General features: G+C 45.9%; 1 protein-coding gene across 1 annotated transcript; it reads right to left on the bottom strand.

Moving 5' to 3' along the window:
• Positions 1–10,428: 10,428 nt before the first annotated feature.
• MLNR (motilin receptor) lies at positions 10,429–15,609 on the bottom strand. Its single transcript, XM_011370380.1, has 3 exons — positions 14,679–15,609; positions 13,641–14,021; positions 10,429–10,565 (listed from the first exon to the last, which is right to left on the bottom strand). Exons 1-3 carry the CDS (start codon positions 15,607–15,609, stop codon positions 10,429–10,431), a joined length of 1,449 nt encoding a protein of 482 aa, XP_011368682.1.
• Between the last annotated feature and the right edge of the window lie 2,676 nt (positions 15,610–18,285).

The following is an 18,285-nucleotide window of genomic DNA, read 5'->3' as shown; positions in this document are numbered from 1 at the left end:
CATCCATTCTTGGTGGGGGTGCTTCCAAAGTGATACTGCCCTCTTTTTCATGCATCACATCAGGAGGCCACTCGGCCTAAACACACCCCACCCCTGGTGATGCATAATTTTGATCACCTTGCCAGTTAGTGCCTGTCGGGTTCATACAGTGCGAAGTCATTATTTTTCCCTCTGGAATTGGTAAGTATTTTGTGAGGAGATAGTCCCCAACTATGCCAATATCCTATGCCCATTAAACGTCCACGCACTGACTTCAGCGTCTGCTGGTGATTCTCACATGAATGAGCCACCATCATGATGGTATCCAGTTATGATTTCCTATTTCCATCATGCCTTCTACCTCTAGTAATTGTCTTTCTACCATCAGGAAGAGCATTTCCCTTGTCTCCATTCATTCATTTGTTCATTGATATCATTGATATGGACTTGTGAATTCTTATTTTATTCAATGCATTACAATCTGTTATCATTTATTTTAATGCTCAAATTGTCCCATATTTAGCTGATAAAATCCCCTTCAAGTTGTCTCCTTTATCTTTTCGACACATCCCTATCATTCTTTGATACAGGCTCATCTTGTACATTCCCTGCCCTAGACCCAGAATCAACCATTTCCCCAAGGAGCCCTGGTTCCTCTTAATATTTAAAAGCTAAGATCTAGGCAGTACGTGTGCTCATTGCTGCTGGTATGTCATTACTACTAGATCCTATGAGAGAACAGATCTAGAAAATATATTTATATATGTGTACCATGCACACACACTCACATAACTGTATCTCTTTCAATAGCTTTCTATCTCTCTAAGAGTTCACACCAGTGTCTTCGATTCCAGTCCAGCACATCAGGGTTATTTCTACCTTCCTCCTTGCCATTTTGATAAATCTCCAACAGCAAGAAACCTGGCTCCCATTGTTCTCAATATAGTTTTTCTTTTTTCCTTTCTTCCCCACCCCACCCCCCAATTCCCCTGTACACACTAGTTGCCTCTTTAGCTTCCCAGCCCCTGTGCTGCTGCCTCCACAGTCCTTTTTGTCTCGAAGGGAAGGGATAGGAAAGGAGATAAGGTGGCCACAGGACTGAAAGAGACTAATGGTGGCCAGTGCACCCTTGTGGGGACGACTGGCCCTAATTTGGTCATTTCACGGAAAGTTATAACCACTCTAATCCAGAAATTAAGTTTTCCTAAACAATTCTCTGAAGGCAGTTTCTGGCAGCACTTAGACCCTGAGGAAGCGAAGAGAAGCCTGAAACAAAATCCAGATGCCTTTCATAGAACTTTCACTTTGTTATGAAGGGCAGTACTACCAAAGAGAAATCACTTCTCAGGCTTTCCGTATATTGTCCTAAATGGTGTCCTCAGAAAAGTAAACTTGGTGCCACGTAGATTAATGTGCTACAAAGTAAGAATGTCCAGGAACCTGGGGGGCATCTCTAAGAGACAAGAAGGACTGGCAAGCCTTCCAGTGTTGTTCTGAGGTGCTCCACCACAAGGCCACCGAAAGGGGGTGGGCAGAAGGGCCTAGGCACCACAGTCCATGTCCAAACTCCTTTTGAGTCCTCATTTGTGTGGTGCCCTCTGGCCTTGTTCGGGTGTTTCTGAATCAGCATCCCTGAAGAGGGACTATAATTACACACATTAGAAATCAACAGAAGGGGCTAGAGGGAGGGGTATGGATTAGAGGACAGAAAAGGAAGGAATAGAGAAGAAACTAACGCTGACGGAATACCTGCTATGCATCAGATACCATAGGTGACAATACGGATAATAGTAATAGTATCTTACATTATTAAGCATTTACGGTGTTCTAGGCTTCGCTCTAGCTAATTTACATATATCATCTCATTTATGCTTTCCAGAAACCTTGTGAAGTAGGTGTTATTATTATTGTCCCTACTTATAGGAACCAAGACATTGAGTAACTTGCTCAAACAGATATAGCATGAAAGGGATGAAAGTAGGATATAAGTGTTCATTACTTCCTTTAATACTCACAACCACCCCAAGAAACAGATTTTTATCAGCTCTGTTCTACAGGTAAGGAAATGGAAACCTGTCAGCATCACTCGGGAGCTTGTTAGAAATGCAGTCTTGAGCTCCGTTTCAGATCTTCAGAGCCAGAATATGTACAGAACCACTCAGCTGGACCAGAGGGCTCCATTGGGTCTCAAACTTGCACATGCATAGGAGTCACCTGGAAACTATGTTAAAACCAAGATTCCTGGGGTGTAGCCCTAGAGATTTGGAGTCCCTGGTACTTAGCAGGAGTGTTTTGGCCTTCTGTAGAATGGCGTCCATCAAGTACTTCTTAGTATCACATCATCTACCATCATTAACTCATGTTAAAAAGCAAAATTTTCATACTAGCTTAGGAGCAGGTATCTAAGTTTTACTGTAAAGGCCAGATGGTAAATATTTTAGGCTTTGTGGACCATTCAGTCTGTCATATGTCACAAAAGCAGCCACAGACAATATGTAAACAAATGAGTGTGATTGTTTTCCTATATAACTCACTTAACTCCTCATTTAACTCATAACTACGGCAACCGCCAGTGACAGCAATATGACCTACCTAGTTCAGAGTATATTTGGGAAACAGAAATTTAAATAGTCGGACAGGAAAGCACTCTCTAAGTAAAATAGCTAATACTGTAGAGGAGGAAAAACAATTTCCCCTCTACCCTTCCAGGTTCTTAGCTGAGACCCCACTGCCCAACCCTCTCATCCCCGTAATAAAAGAAATTGACAAAAGACAATTTTGCTTAGGTATGTAAGGGAGCCCACACAGACGTGAGACTGAAAAACAGCCAGGCAGTTGAGGCTTACATACCATCCTGACCTAAGGTAGGAGTCTGAGGCTTCAAAGGCAAGGAAAGCCCTTAGCAGGAAGACGAGCAGGACACATGTTTGGTAAGTAAATGTTTGCTCTGCCATGCAGATAAGTCTCTCAGATGAAAAAGTTTTTTCTGGTAATAGCCGTCTTTCTGGTACAGGCCCCTGTCTTTCTTTTAGGCAGTTAGGAGAAAGGTAAGAAGCTTTTCCTGCATCTTCCGGGCCTTGTTTGCCTTCAGGTCAAAATAATCCACATGTCAAAGTGGCACATTCTGGGGTGGCTCATTCCGAACCACCTCCCCCTGACCCACCCCCACCCCCCTGCCAATACAATACGCCTGATTAACTTTCTTCAGGCCGATTAAACCACAACATCTTTGGAGTTAACTTTTCTTCTAGACTTAAAATCCTAACACTTTATCAGTTTCTGCAAGGTAACCTCTCATCTTACAGGGCTATAAATTGTCATTGCTCCTGTCTGTTGTGTGTTATTAATTAAAAAAAAAAAAAAGAAAGAAAGAACTATGACAACAAATTTGCATTCCTCCAGAGTATCAAATGAGAGTCCTGTTTGACAGTCTTGCAGGCATATTATTTTCTAACAATAGAAAAAGCATAGCAAAAAAAAAAATTAAAAAAATCAAATAATCACCATTTTATCATTTTCCAAGCGTGAGATAACTTTTCTCATTGGCATTATAGGAAAAGTCCTATGACTTTCAGTACTGTTGTAAAGATTGTCATTGAGGACAAGTGTATAGATGTAAATATGAACAAAATCAACTTCTCTGTGTCCCAGATTTACGTTTCATGCAATGACCCTCTGACCAACTTCACTGTCCTTAGCAGGCATATCAATGCTTTCTATCTACCTGTGTTCCTTAAAATGCAGCCATAAATATTTTTGTTAGTAACAGCTAAAATGGCATGACAGCTGAGATAAATCTCAAACTGGTGATAGTATTGATTACAAACAATCGTCTGTCACAAGATCACCAAGAGGTGTGGTCCCTGGCGCTACTGCATTAACTTTGTCTCTTTGTCCTGTCAGTCATTAGTACCCAAGTTACACTATAAAAAATGTACTGTAACAAGGGTCTATTAGTGGAGAATAACTTACACAAAACTGCTGGGCCTTCTGTCCTCTCGGGCCCAATCTTCTCATAAGTAAATTAACCATGTAATGAATTCTATTACAGTCTATGGAGTTGCCTGCTTCGTCTTTCGGTCTGCAGGTACCTGCTGGCCAGTACACCTTTGCCCCACTATTGGACAATGTGACTTTCCAGTTTACAGGCTATTATTTCGGAGTACCCACAGGGTAAATTCTCCTGTGAATCATAAATCTTCCTAACCAGACCCCAGGGCATGAATTTTGTGTCCTCACTTTCTCTTTGGTGTAATCTTACTTTACCTTCCCTCATTTTTACTTAGTTTCTACTTTCCCCATTTACTTAATTTTTATCTTATTTTGGCAAAGTTATAAATTGCCTTATATATGCAGTCCTCAGTGATACAAAAAAAAATTGCCTTATATCCTTTATGGAATACAATTTGTTTAAATAAAGAGAATACACAAATTTGAGGATTGTTTAGTTCAGTGTGCCTTGAGAAAGAAGAAGAAGCAAAGCTGATAGCCACATGCTTAGAAACAATTCATAGGTTGTCTTTTACAACATTTAATGTCCTCACATTTACGTCATCACCCATGTGACAGAAGTGCAATGTTCCTAGTTCTTTTTCCCAACAGTCACTGCAACTACTTTTAGAATTTAATAATGTAATATCGGCCCTTTTTCAGAGCAGTGAATAAAGGTATAACTGGAGGAGATGGGCTTTTCTCAGTAGTCAGGCATACGTGATGCTTTTGAAATTTGAGTGGAGCTTTTGCAAGTGTTTGTTTTGTAAACAGACGGTGTGGAGACTGGCACACACGCAGGATGGAGTTACAGTAGTGCCAGTAGAGTGTTTGTGTCCTGTAGTGCATTAACAGACTTTTAGTTCATTGATTTCATTTGTTGTTCTTAAAAATGTCCTATCTTAACAAGAGCCCTTGGGGGAAATAGACATCCAGCAGCAAACTTCTGGTGTCTCTTTGGCAGCCAGCAGTTTGACTACAGTGTCACATTCACAAATGAAGTGATAGAAAAGAATGAACTTTATTGTGATTTTTGGTTTGAGGACACCACAAATTTGGCCACTAAATGTGATTTTCAAATGAAACTTCCTGGGATATTCTGCGGGGCTTGCCGAGGTAACTAGAATCTCTTAAGGTTATTATATAAACCAATTCAGTTTAATATATTTTTATTATAACCTACGTTCTAGAAGGTTCTAAATCAGACATTTATTTCTTCAGTTTTGTGATTTAAAAAACATCAATGTGCAAAGACTCAGCACTTAGGCGGTAGGTGTTTTCTCAACGCAGGGAGCTTGGGTACAAAGCTGGCTTTTGGGCCGTGTCTAAGTCAGAACAGGATCAGCAGCAAAGCTTCTTACTCAGGTGCTGGGCTCCCAGCACACAAGTCACCAGGGCCAAGCAGCCTGTTGTTGTGGCTCATCAGAGTCAAGGTGCAGGAGGCGTCCCTTCCCTGGAACCTGGAGACCATTCCACCCACCTAAAAGGCAATTCTGGCTGATCTCAGCAACCAGTGCTGGGTAGAAGCCTGAGATGGCAGGTAGATACCTCCAGAGCTACCCACAGGGCCACAGGTGACATGGGGTCCAGGAATCAGGGATAGAGCCCAAGACCCCAAGAGGGCCTCAAAGGGCTGAGTAGGCCTGTCCTGGAGGAGTTGAGCGAGATAGCAAGGAACCAAACCAGGTATTGAACAAGTAAAAGAAAAAGAGACCATGTTTTGACGAGCACAAGGTGGCCTAGTTACTAAAATGAGCAGAGACTGTGGGCTCAACCTGGCCTGTAGGCAGAAGGACCCCAGCACCGGCAGTGGCTGGGCTGCTCCCACAGGGAGAGATTAAGGGGACTGGAGAGCCAAAAAGCCAGGGAGTCATTACTGGGTCACAGCCATGAGTTTCTGTTGGAAAATAAGTAACTTTCATATGAATCCACCACCCAAACCCACCTTTAGTATCTTTGTTTACTGACTTTGTATCTCTTCCTTTATCCTGGGGTAAACACAAGGAAAGGAAGAAAAGGAGTGAGAAGTGGGTGTGGGTGGCATAAGGATAGAAGCTCTTAAAAAATACGCCCAGAGATTCTGGTGGCATTAGTCTAGTCTTCAGATTAACGCCTCTCAAATATTAACGTGCTTTGAAATTACTTGGGGATCTTGTTAAAATACAGATTATGATTTGGAAGGTTTGGGGTAGAGGCTGAAAATCTGCGTTTTAACAAGATCCTAGGTGATGCTAATGCCACTGGTCTGTGGATCACATTCTCTGTAGCAACAAGCTACAGTAGCGGTTCTCAGAGGGTGGTCCCCAGACCATCAGAATCAGCATCACAGGGAACTTGAGAGAAATGCACATTCTTGGGCCGCACCCCAGACCCACTAAATCAGAAACTCTGGGGGCAAATGTTGGTACACACAGCTCAGGGAAAAGCCCTGAGACTGAAAATCTACCTCTGCAAGTGGAGGGCAAGGAAAGGCCAAAGAAAAAGGCTGGCCACTCCAGCCTGGTAATTAACAGAGTTTACTAAGGGAAGCTTACATAGGAGGCATGTCTTGGGAAGCATGATTGTAATACAAAATGGATCCCCATGCATTTGGCAGGCACCAAAATAATTAGACAGGCTAAAGGGGTGGACAGTCACTGTACAAGTACGTGGATGCTACTTGACATGCGTGGCCAGGTCAGGACAACAACCTGTTCAGGAACCAGAGAGTAGCAGGAGGTGGGGAAAGGGTGCTGACTTATGTCAGAATGAGCATCAATTACCATTAGACAGTTTCTGGGTAGGGGGTGGGGGTTATGGAAAGCAACCTCTGTTCTGGCCCGAGTCCAGCTTTCGGGACAGACAGTGGTCATGTCACGGAACAGTCTCTCCTTCACAATGGAGCCCAGCAATCTGTATTTTAATGCCCACTCCAGGTGATTCTTATGCATGCCGAAGTTTGAGAACCACGGCTCTAGAAAATTCGAGTGGGAAATAAAAATCTGGAGGGAAGGGTAAAGACAGTTTCTACAGGGCCAAGTAATGAATTATTGTGAGAGTAAGAGCGAAACAAAGAAAGATCAGGTTTGGCTCTATGTGCGTTCCAGTTATGAACAGGTATACCCATTACAGCAAAATTAAAACATTATAATCTTGTAACCTGCACATTTTAGCTTTTTCAAATCCATTCTTATCCCTATCATCCCTATCATCACAAGTAGTAGAACATTTTCAGAACTTGCACACTCACTGCAAAGGTGAGAGAAAGAAAGGACAAACTGTGGCTCTTTCCTCTTTGGGCCTGCCTGGGCCCGGGTGGGGTACAGCTGGTACAGATGCAGGTGAGAGTGCCTGGGGCTGGGGATTAAAGCTGTGGAAAGGGACGCTTGCTGCTCCGAGGCCACATTGCTAGAGGTCTTGGCCATGGGAGGTGTTGAATGTGGTAGTGTCACCACACTAACCCATGAGTGCCCTATTCCTGGATTAGGGCAAATAACTGGCCCCAAATGGCCTCCCAGGCTCAGGCTTTACCCCACCCACCATGGTGGGGGGCGTTTTGCAGGCCCTGGCTCCTGGTGATATCTGTGTCCTTGCCTTCCCCCTCTTTTCTTCCCCTACTCTCTCTGGCACCCCCTCCTCATGTGTGCCCTTTTTGCTCCTGTTTTATGCTTTCCCTTGTGCCGGCCCAGGGCTCCATCTCTGCCTATCCACTGGGGTGAAGATCTCTGTCCCCTCCCTCGCAGCCAGCTGAGCTTGACACACATTGTCTACCTGGGCAAGGGATGCCAACGGGAATAAAACATGATCTGTCCTTAGGGAGCAAATTACCAACTCTGGGAATTAGCCACTGCCATACAAGGTACCAATGGCATAAAAGAGATTCCGGCTCACACTCAGTTCTCCTGGTCTGGCTGGCACTTTGTAGCCCTCATTACACAAGAGTCCATTATTCTTCAAAAGGAATGTGCTATTTTCCTAAGAAGATGGCAAGTGGAGTCAGCCTCTGCCATTTCCTTGTAGCTTACGCAGAGCGAGGGACACATTGAGTAACTGGCCACAAAGCATCCCATGGAGCACACACTTGTTCAGTGACAATGTTTCTGTGCTCCCAGGAGAGGAAATGCTGGCATTTGAAGGTTGCCCATAGCTGACCAGGGCCTATGTAATATGTAATATTTATGTTTTGGAATCTTTAGAAAGTTGGCTCACAATTAAAAATTGCCTCACATCTATGTTTAAGAAAAGCCTTTTTAAAGCTCTGCTTAAAACACTCAACCTGAACAATCACCGTCACTCATATACAAAAAGCTTCCACATTCTGGCAAATGTTACTATTACATGAGTAGAAATGGTCAGGAGAGGCCGTGTTCAAACTTTAGACATCATGAACATGCTGCTCTTATGTCCCCTAAGGACCTAGTATAGGGGACTCTTGGTTCCTAAGAGCTGCTTCTTTGAACAATTCCTTCAACAGTGAAAATGACTCACATAGAAAAGAAAAAGAACGTCGGTGTGGATAATGCTCCCCCGACGGCAGGTCCATCTGAAGTAAGTGCTGGTATTAACTTGTGAGCTGAGTCTGTGGTTAGTCTAGAAGACGCAATCACATCTTTAAAACCGAAAAATGCATTAAAAAGTTGATTGATTTGGACCCCATGACATGAGCTAATTTTTCTAGTGTATTTTGTCATACACATCTAGCACTTAGCAATTGCTTGGTAAAATATTTGCCAGTTGAATGAATGAAATACAAACCCTGCCCCCAGGCTGATGCCTCACTTAACACAAGCAGTGTTGGCCTGCAGAAGACAGGGACTCGAAGACGACCTTGTAGGAACACCAGGACATGTCTCTGCCTAGTGCAGGTGGTGTTCCTGGGGCACAGTCTCCGTGATACGGACCCCAGGGAGGAGGAAGACCCAGGACTGAAAACCACAGCCCACTGTCCCTCTGCAGTGGTCCCTGACTTGGCTGCCCCACTCTTCCCAGGATTCCCCTCTGCTTTGACAGCCAGTTGTCGATGCAGGAAAAAAGATGCTTTCTGCTGAGGTAGAGAACAATTTTAGATTTTAGAACAATTTTTCAAATACCTTTGACCATGACGCACAGTAGGAAAACATTTTATTTTGTAAACCAGGAAAGACAGCAACCAATATATAACTGAAACAAAAGTTTCACAATCTGAGTTACTCTTGCACTACAGGATGTGCTGATTTCTCTATTCTATTCTGGCCCACTCCTTCCCATTAAAGGAAAATATGACCCGCTCCACTGATTTCACATCCACTAATGGGTGAGACCAGCATTTTCAAAGCAATCGTACGGCAATGCACTCACTAGAAGGATGGGCTCAGACACTCCGTCTCAGGGACCCTGCGGCAGAGGAAAAAGGGTGATCCTCCCCACGCCCACAACCGGGAACACACTTAGGTCACAGAAAAATATGATGTAAATCCTTCTTTCCAGGAATCTGAACAAGAAAGCTCAAAGGAGAGGTCTTTGCTTCTATATCTAAATATCTAAATGTCTGAAATATAATACTATAATAAAATACCAGTAAGGATCTTAACCATGACCTTCCAGAGGGAAGCCACTTCTGACTGCCCAGGCAGGCACTCCATAACAGAAAGACTGTGTGGCAGCAGCTCCAACCCGTCCCTACTTAGTGCTACCAGGCTGAGAAGTGACAGTGTCACGAGGCTGGCACCGCCACCCTGAGAAGCCTACATCAGTGTCCCAGCAGTGTACCTCAGCGCACAAGGTGTAATAGGACTCTTAAGGAGGAAGGTTGGGAAGTCAGTTCTGTGATAAAATAAGTCAAGGACATGCTGGGTGAAACAACTTCTCAGAGCCTCGGACACGATATTTTGAGGTGTGACTCTTGGGACAGAGCACAGTATACTGTGGTTTTTTTGTTTGTTTGTTTGTTTGTTTGTTTGTTTGTTTTACCATATTTGACCACAGAATCCTTTTTTCAAATAATCCTCGAAAATCTGCAGAAGAGTTTAGGGACTGCTGCTCCAAATGACAGCTCTCAGCTTCTTCCACTAGCTGGGAGAAACATGTCTAGATGAGAGAGACACTTCTTCACAGCTGTTCCGGGGAGGGCAAGGCAGGGCAGGGACAGGGAGCTAAGACACTTCAAGGGGACTTGGAGACATCATTGTGTTTGGTTAATCAAATGACGAAGCAACAGAACTTTGTCAACATATTGAGCTACCCTTGTTTATAAATTCACCATTTGCAGTTTACAACTGACCAAGTTGTGCCCTGCCCACGCTCAGGGGTGCCAGTTACCCAAACCATGTCGTGCATGAGGACCTGTGAAAACAGGTTTATGTTTTAAACTGGGAAAAACAAAACAAAGTTACAGAGTTGTTGGTCAGAATGTCTAACACATTCTCTTTCTCCCTTGACTACATCCACTGACTCGTGTTTTTCAGTAAGGGCAGCTTCCGGGGGTGGGAGCAGGTAAGAATCTTAAAGCTTGGACTTCTTACTCAGACCCATCAGTTCCTTTTTGGGAAATCTAAGACTCAGTCCCATTATTACTAAAACAGGAATTGTTACCGGAGAGCCGGGATCCTCTCCTGGCGCTTTGTCCAGGTTCTTGATGTCTTGAACAAAGAATTGAGCAAGACACCGAAATACAGTAGAGAAGAAAAGCTTTATTAGAAGGGAAAGTACACTTCCAAATGTGGAAGCGGGCCCGAGCAAGAGTAGCATGGCCCATAAGGCCTGGTGACAAAGCCTTCAGGGTTTTTATCCCTATTTGCTGCGGGTGGTCACTTTTCTTAGAGGAATGGGCTTCTTTGATTGACAATTAAGATCGACAGGACTCAGTGAGTCATCATTTGCTTTCTGCGCATGTTCATTCCCAGAATTCAGTCTCTTATATTAATGAACTTCCGGACATATGCATCATAATGACGGTATAATGAGGCTCAGGTGAGTTGAAGGTCGTTGGGGTCTTCATTGCGCAGGTGTGAGTGATTGGCTTAAACCAGTACCCAATTTTCTGCCTACTTGTTTCCTGGTATGAGTTACTTTTAGCCCAAAAATGCCTTCTGGCTTAACTGTGGCGGGGCTGGGGTGGACCCTTTCTAAAATAGGATGACCTCAGTGTCTTTGCAGGCATACCCGAAACCCCCTATCTAACTTTGCTACCTAACTCTTTTCTAAAAGCCATGAACCCCCTTATTACTAGTATGGATGTTAAGGGATGGGAGGTTTCTTCCGTATCTGCTTCCTGCTGAGAAGGGTCATTGTCCCTGCCTACTGGGGTTTCATGGAGCTCTTTTCCCTTTCTGCCTTAGTCATGGCAGTATCTTGGGTTTCCTGCTGAAATGCCGCCTCAGTCCCTAGACAAGGAAAAGAAGATATAAATTTGTTATTTAAATCACTTATCTATTATTTTCTATTACTGATTTGCCTTTTAAGCGAGTAAAGGAAAACAGGCTTGGTTAACATATTTCTTAAAGAAGAAAAACAACCTTTGTTCTAAAGTCCTCTTTCCTTTCAGACTCTAAGGATCCTGCCAGGACCTAGTCCCCTTTCCTTTCAGATTCTAAAGATCCTGCCAAGACCTAGAGCCATTCCCGCATGATGGTCCGATGATCCTTATCAAAAGCCAGAGGCCCTGAGTTACCAGTTTCCATGACCCTTATCAAAAGCCAGAGTCCCGGAGTTACCAGTTTCGGGGTCATTGTTTGGATTTGGGGAAGAAGGCCTTTTACCAAAGAAAGGAGGAAGGAAAACTTAACTAGTCTTACTAAAAAAAATTAAGAACTCTGCAAGAGATGTCTCATATCATTTCCTGCTAAAAGATTACGAATTTTACAGGTGATGTCCCATATGAGAAAGATGACAACACTTACCCACCAAGCTGAGGCAAAGAAAGCATATTAAAGCTCTTTATAAATGTCACTTTGTCAGGAAGCCGAGTCTTACTACAGGTCCTTGCCCTCAGGCTTCAGTGCCCAGGTTTGCCACCTCATGGTCAGTGGCACTGGGAAAGCCCCCGGGCTGTCTCAGGGAGAAGGGGGTTGCAGCACAGTTGCTCATGCACTGTAGTTCTGCACTGGGGTACTGTGCTTTTTACAATTTGCTCTGAGCCGGGAGAGAGGTGGGACTCCTGAACATTGTCCTTTGCCCAGAATCCCTTTCATTTGCTTCTAAACATTTTTGCTGCCATAAATAAGCATTTAATAATTTTTTTTTTTTTAGAATTAAATGACAAAGTTTTATTCAAGGGTCTTAAGCAAATTGCAACTTGGGAATACCCAGAGTGTTCTGAAGAAAAAGAAAAGTTGAGAGTTTTTATAGTAAAAAGCATTTTTTAAACTTAAAAAAAAAATTAAGTATACTTGGTATACAATATTATATTAGTTATATTAGTTTCAGGTGTACGATATTGATATGACATTTGTATAGCTAACAATGTGATCACCATACTAATTCTAGTGATTATTGGTCACCGTGCAAACTTGTCACAATATTATTGACTATATTCCCCTTTACCTTTTTCACCTATTCCCCATCAGGTGAGTTGAAGGTCGTTGAGGTCTTCTTCATTGCTCAGGTACGAGTCCCCATCCCCCTACCCTCTGGCAATCATCCTTTTGGTCTCTGTTTCATGAGCTTGTGAAAAAGCACGTTCTTGAGAAGAATAAGGTCTGGATTGGTCTGAGATGGTAATCTTCCAGATATCTGGTGGTATGGAAAATCGAACATTTTTTCCCACATTCTTCGGAGGGTTATCTGTAGGATTTATCGACATCCAAGCTTTGATGCACAACTGAAAAGTTCAAGAGTTTAAGTTCTTAGGCTAGTTAAAGTAAGATAAAATGGATTCCTCATGCTTCAGCCCGCTCTGATTTAAGTCATTTTGTTAGCTTCAGAATAGTGACTCATTTGTTTCTTCACTCTTTCCCCAGATCATTCACATGACTGAAATATATATTTCTTAGCTATATTTGGTCTTCAGCCATAGTTTTCTAGCTCACAGCTCCCAAACCTTTTGAAATTTCCTATGTGATGAGAACAATGGTATCTCTTGTTATTTTAATGAGCTGACTTTTGGACCCCACCCAAGGGTAGGAACTGGTTATCGGTAGGAGCCAACCATGTAGTTAGAGGATTGAAACTATCAGTCCCACTCCCTGATTTTTTTAAATAGATATATGATTTATTTTATTTTTTCCACAGATTTTTATGTTTTTTTTTTTAATTGAAGAAGTGATTTTTTTTTTCCTCGCAATAATTTCTTGAATCAAAACTTTCATTATCCCGGGTTCCTTGTATATGCACGATTACAGTTATATCCAAAACATAAAAACAAAATATACCTTTGATCTCAGAGGCAACCATTTGTATGGCAGCATCTCTCTGTATCACTTATTAACTGTAAAATGAGCAATCAATCATCTTTCCAAAGACTAGGAGAACGAAGACTTGCAAAACCTCCCCAGAGCACATTTTGTGATGTGAGATTTCATAAGGCTAAAATGAATGTCCCTGAGGAGGTACGTGAAAGGAAAACTAGAAAGATTGGTATATTCACTTTTCATACCTTGGTTGAAAAAAAATCATGCTGTCAAGGTTGCTGGCCAATTTGCAAAATGTCAACCACTCTTTCCAACTCTTCATAATAGCATCGGTTCGCTCCTTTCAGTCCTTATTTCCCTACAGACCTGTTTTCTCTGAAGTTCCAGAACTGTGGTAGGAAGCGACTTGCTTGGTTGTGCTGGCGGCAGGTGTCAGTACATTAGCGCTGGTCTCCGTGTAATCAGCCATGTCTCCTCCCGTGTCCCCCTTGGTGTCTCTGCTTCTGCAGAAACCTCTCTGTGTGGACTGTCTCGCCCGCAGGAGTTTCCAGGCAGCGGCTCTATACTTCTTTGAAATGAGGTTGTAGAGGATTGGGTTGATGGATGCACTTAGATAGAAAAGTTGCAACGCAACAATGTTAAAGTACTGAGAGAAATACATCATCTGGGAGTCTTCTGTATTTATGTAAATGATCCTGCCAACGTGGAAAGGCAACCAGCAAACTATAAATGCCAGAACCACCACCACTGTAAAACAAGACACAAGACCAGAATTAGCTAAAGCACCGGAAAACAAATCCACCAGAAGCAGTAACAGCCAAACAAATTAGATAAAACTTTGACTTAGCCAAATCCTCACCCCAGAAAACTACCATGCTTCAGACAGCATCGATATTTGCTTTAAAGCGGCATATTTGGCTCATATATGTGTTTTCAGGGCTGGACATAAAGCAGAAGGAACAAGCTGTTCTGGCAGGCTTTCTTCCACACAGCCACTTCAGAGGCATGTTCTCTACTTTCCCTTGAAAAGAATTCTGCAACGGGTCTGCATAGCCTTTTTTTTTTTTTTTTTTTGTATGGACATGGTTCACTTTAACCTTCAGAATAACTTAACATTAAGTATAGAAATTTTAGCTTAATGTGATCTACCCTGTCTTCTCTAGAATCCTCTGAGAGTCCACAATCGCAGCATCTAACGGAGACAGGCAGTTGGCTTAAAAGCCTCCAATTACCCGTCCTGGATCAGCCCGGCTCACGGATCCCAGTAGCTCTGGAATATCACTGCTGTTTAGGGGACCCGGGTATCCCACCCTCAGGGGCGCCCTTGGGGACGTCGCTAGAGGAGGCTCCAAGGCCTGGGAGCCAGAGGGTTGGTGTATTGGGAACAGAGGTAGAGCCACTTACGCAGGACGCGGACCGTCTGCCGGTGGCCCTTCTCGCGCCCCGAGGTGGCCGGGCCTCGCAGCGGTCCCCGGCTCCTCCACAGCTCCCTCCCGATGAGCCCGTAGAGGACGCTGAGGCACAGGAAGGGCACGAAGAAGTAGGCGGTGGTGACCCACAGCATGACGCGCAGCACACCCAGCTGCGTAGGACTCGGCCGGCACTCGCGGCTGAACAGCGCTGCGGCCGCTGCCGCCTCGCGCCGGGACGGCGGGGACAGGGGTGGCGCCCGCGAGGACCCGAGGAGCGACGGCGGCAGCGGCCGCGAAGCGCCGGCCGGTGGAGTGAGCTGCGCGGAGCGGTTAAGGTCCGGGAGCGCGTCGACACCGGGGTCTTCCTCGACAACGGGGTCCTGCTCGACACCCACCAGAAAGAAGAAGGGCCCGGCAGAGAGCAGCGCCACCGCCCAGAGCGCGGCGATGAGCGCGCGAACGCGGCGCCGGGTGACCAGGACGCGCGCGCGGAGCGGGCGGCAGATGGCGAGGTAGCGCTCGACGCTGAGCGCCGTCATGTGCAGCAGCGTGGCGTAGGTGCAGCCCTCGCCCACGAAGAGCGACAGGCGGCAGAGCAGCGGCCCGAACACCCAGGGCCGCGAGCGCCAGAGGCGGTACAGGTCGAAGGGCAGCCCGAGCAGGATGAGCAGGTCGGACACGGCCATGCTGCCCAGGTACAGGTTGGTGGTGGTCCGCATGTCCCGGTAGCGCCCAATCAGCAGCACCGTCACCACGTTGCCGCTCACGCCGACGGCGAACAGGCCCAGGCACACGGCGGTCACCGGCACCAGCGCCCCCAGGGGGAAGGGCGAGCAGCGGCGCTCGTCGCACGGCAGAAGCGCGGTCCAGGGCGGCTCCCGTGCGCCTTCCGCGCCGTCGCTGCTGTTCCAGGGGCTGCCCATGGGCGCGCCACGTTCGGGGTTCCCTGGCGCCGCTGCGCCCCGGGGAGGGGGTCGGGAGCCTAGCGCATGGCTGGGCGGATGAAGCGCTCAGCTTTGGCAGCCCGTGGGTCCCGCGCGCACCCAGCCCCTACCCACACTGCCGAGCTGAGGCGACGCTGCCCGAGCCCCGCCGCGCGGGAACGCAGTTCTGCAGGGTCCGCTTCGAGGCGCTCCCCACCAGGAGCGCGCAGTCTCCGCCCCCGGACACAGCCCGACCCACTCCTGCACCCTCGCTTAGGGCTGTCGTTTTCCAGGGCGCTTCCATCTCCAACTGGAATAAGGCGGGCGGCCGCCTCGCACCAGCCCCGCCCCGTCTCGGGAAGCGATTTCTGAACCCCAGTGAGATAGGTTACTGCATCCTGCGGAGGGCCGGCGCTTTTCTCGGTCGGGTACAGAGGGGACCTTCTAAGAACCCTCAGCTAGTGGTGGCTGCGTCCTGACGGTTCGGGAAACCTGCCGCAATACTAGAGTAGAAGCGGAGTCTAGAGCAGACTCTGGAGTACCTCCCGGGTTCTGGTCGTGGCTGTACAGCTGAGTAATCTCGAGTCAGTCCCCAGCCTCACCCAGCCCGGTTCGCCTCTCCTGTAAATTCGCGAGTGGCAGTGGAGGGAGATGACCAAATAATTTCAACTGTCTCTTGTAACTCTGAAATCTATGGGCATGCCCATGTATACTCATCTTAAAGAACAAGACTTAAGTACTTAGTGCACGTTTGAGTACTTCAGCATGTGCTATATTGTTCCCATGTACAAAACATTTTATAAACTTAAAGAGCAGAGTATTTGCCAACACCAGAAAGAACAAATTCTGGGGGCAAGACTAAAACTGATTTTTGAGTCAATTCGTTGTGGTCTTAATGACAAGAGCACTCAGGATGTGTTGTTTGGCCCTGTGCTTTCCATTTAATCCTCATGTCCTTAAGAACTCATTTTCCCTGTGAGCAAAATGGAGCTCCCCTGAGTTCACACAGCCAGCAAGAGGCAGGACTGGCATTTGAACTCTAGTCAGCCAGATTCCAGAGTCTGCAGGCCCTATGATGTCCCGCCAGACTGCCCCACTGTGCCCCCTCAGCGTTCTGGCTCTGCAGTCCTCACTCAAAGCACCACAGAATGCTCTAGAACTTTTCTGGAAGTTCTTTATCTCTTTGTGTACATGGACACCTCTAGCAGTTTCCTCACCCTACTGTGGTTTCATTCTTCAACTTCTTTCCCCAAAGTTCCCTTCTCCTTTCTGGAACTGAAACCTGCCTTTGCCCTGGGGACATGCTTCCCTGAAGTCCTCTCACTACTGGAGCTTGCAGGAGGGGTACCTGTCCCAGCTATCCTAAAAGCTGACTTCTGAAGACTCTGCCCTCTCCAGCTCCTCCCCCAGCACTCACCCTCATCCCCTGATGAGGCACTCTCAGGCACTCCTCCGGGTAAAATTCACACCTGCATGCAGGAGTCTTGCAATGCCTCAGTCTCTCTTTTCTGTCAGTGACCTTGTCCTCCACCCCATCTCAGGCAGCGGCTCCTGTGGACATCCCTTACACCTTATATGACCGGGACCTGGGAGTCCTCCTCCATCTCTTTCAGGCCTCCCAGTTTCTGACCTCCAGTGCTCATCTTTCTAGCTAATTTTCTCTAATACCTCAACTCTTACAATCCTTCAACCACACTGGGACCTTCAGTCGGTTGCTCTTCCTCCCTTTTCCTTATCTCTCACTTTACCCAATTTAAACTCCACGGGTGATCCCAATCACTTCCAGGCAAACACCCTCAGCTCTCGTGCCTTCTCTGTTGTCATCATACTTGTCTCCTGGACCAGCGCACAATCACAACCCTGGCTAAACAGAATTCTTTTAGCTCCCAAATAACTTGTTTCATTTGAAATTCACAACCCCTAGAATGGCACTTACTTTTCCCTGGCCACTCTCATACTTATCCTATTGTATCCACTTTGCCACCCTCCAGGCCACTCTTTTGTACAATCTCTGTCTTCAACCCCCAGTACCTCTTCCCTCATCCTCACTCTCAGTGACCCTGCACTCTGATTCTCAGAAAGAGAAGCAATCAGAAGAGAAACTCCACATGTTCTCACCACCACATCCACCCACCACCCCTTATTCCCCATCCCCACACACATGAATGGCTGCGTGGTGCCTGTACCCAAAGCCAGCTCTGCCCCTTCAGTACTTCATTCGGCTCCTCAAGGCTATCACCCTTGCAATTTTCTCTGTCCCTTGCATCATCAAATTTTCTCCTTCTTCTGGTTCATTTCCATATTTTCAGCAAAACTCCTCAAAAGAGTTTTTGTAATCACTGTCTCCACTTTTTCTTCCTCTCTCCTCCCCTAAGCAGAGAAAATGTAATTTCTTCATCTATAGTTGATCTAATCTTACCTTGAGCTCTTGCTGAGTAGTAAGAGAAAATTAATTATCTAGCCCAAGTAAAGTATAGTCCAGTTGGATGAATTAAACAATCTCCCTAAGTCAGTGGTCCCCAACCTTTTAGCACCAGGGTCGGATACTCCTGTGAGAATCTAATGCCTGACGATCTGAGGCGGAGCTGAGGCGGTGATGCTAGCGCTGGGGAGCGGCTGCAAATACAGATGAAGCTTTGCTCGCCCACCCACTGCTCACCTCCTGCTGTGAGGCCT

Source organism: Pteropus vampyrus, unplaced genomic scaffold (genome assembly GCF_000151845.1).
Source record: "Pteropus vampyrus isolate Shadow unplaced genomic scaffold, Pvam_2.0 Scaffold167, whole genome shotgun sequence".
Lineage (NCBI taxonomy): Eukaryota > Metazoa > Chordata > Mammalia > Chiroptera > Pteropodidae > Pteropus > Pteropus vampyrus.
This window is presented reverse-complemented; position numbering and strand designations above follow the sequence as displayed.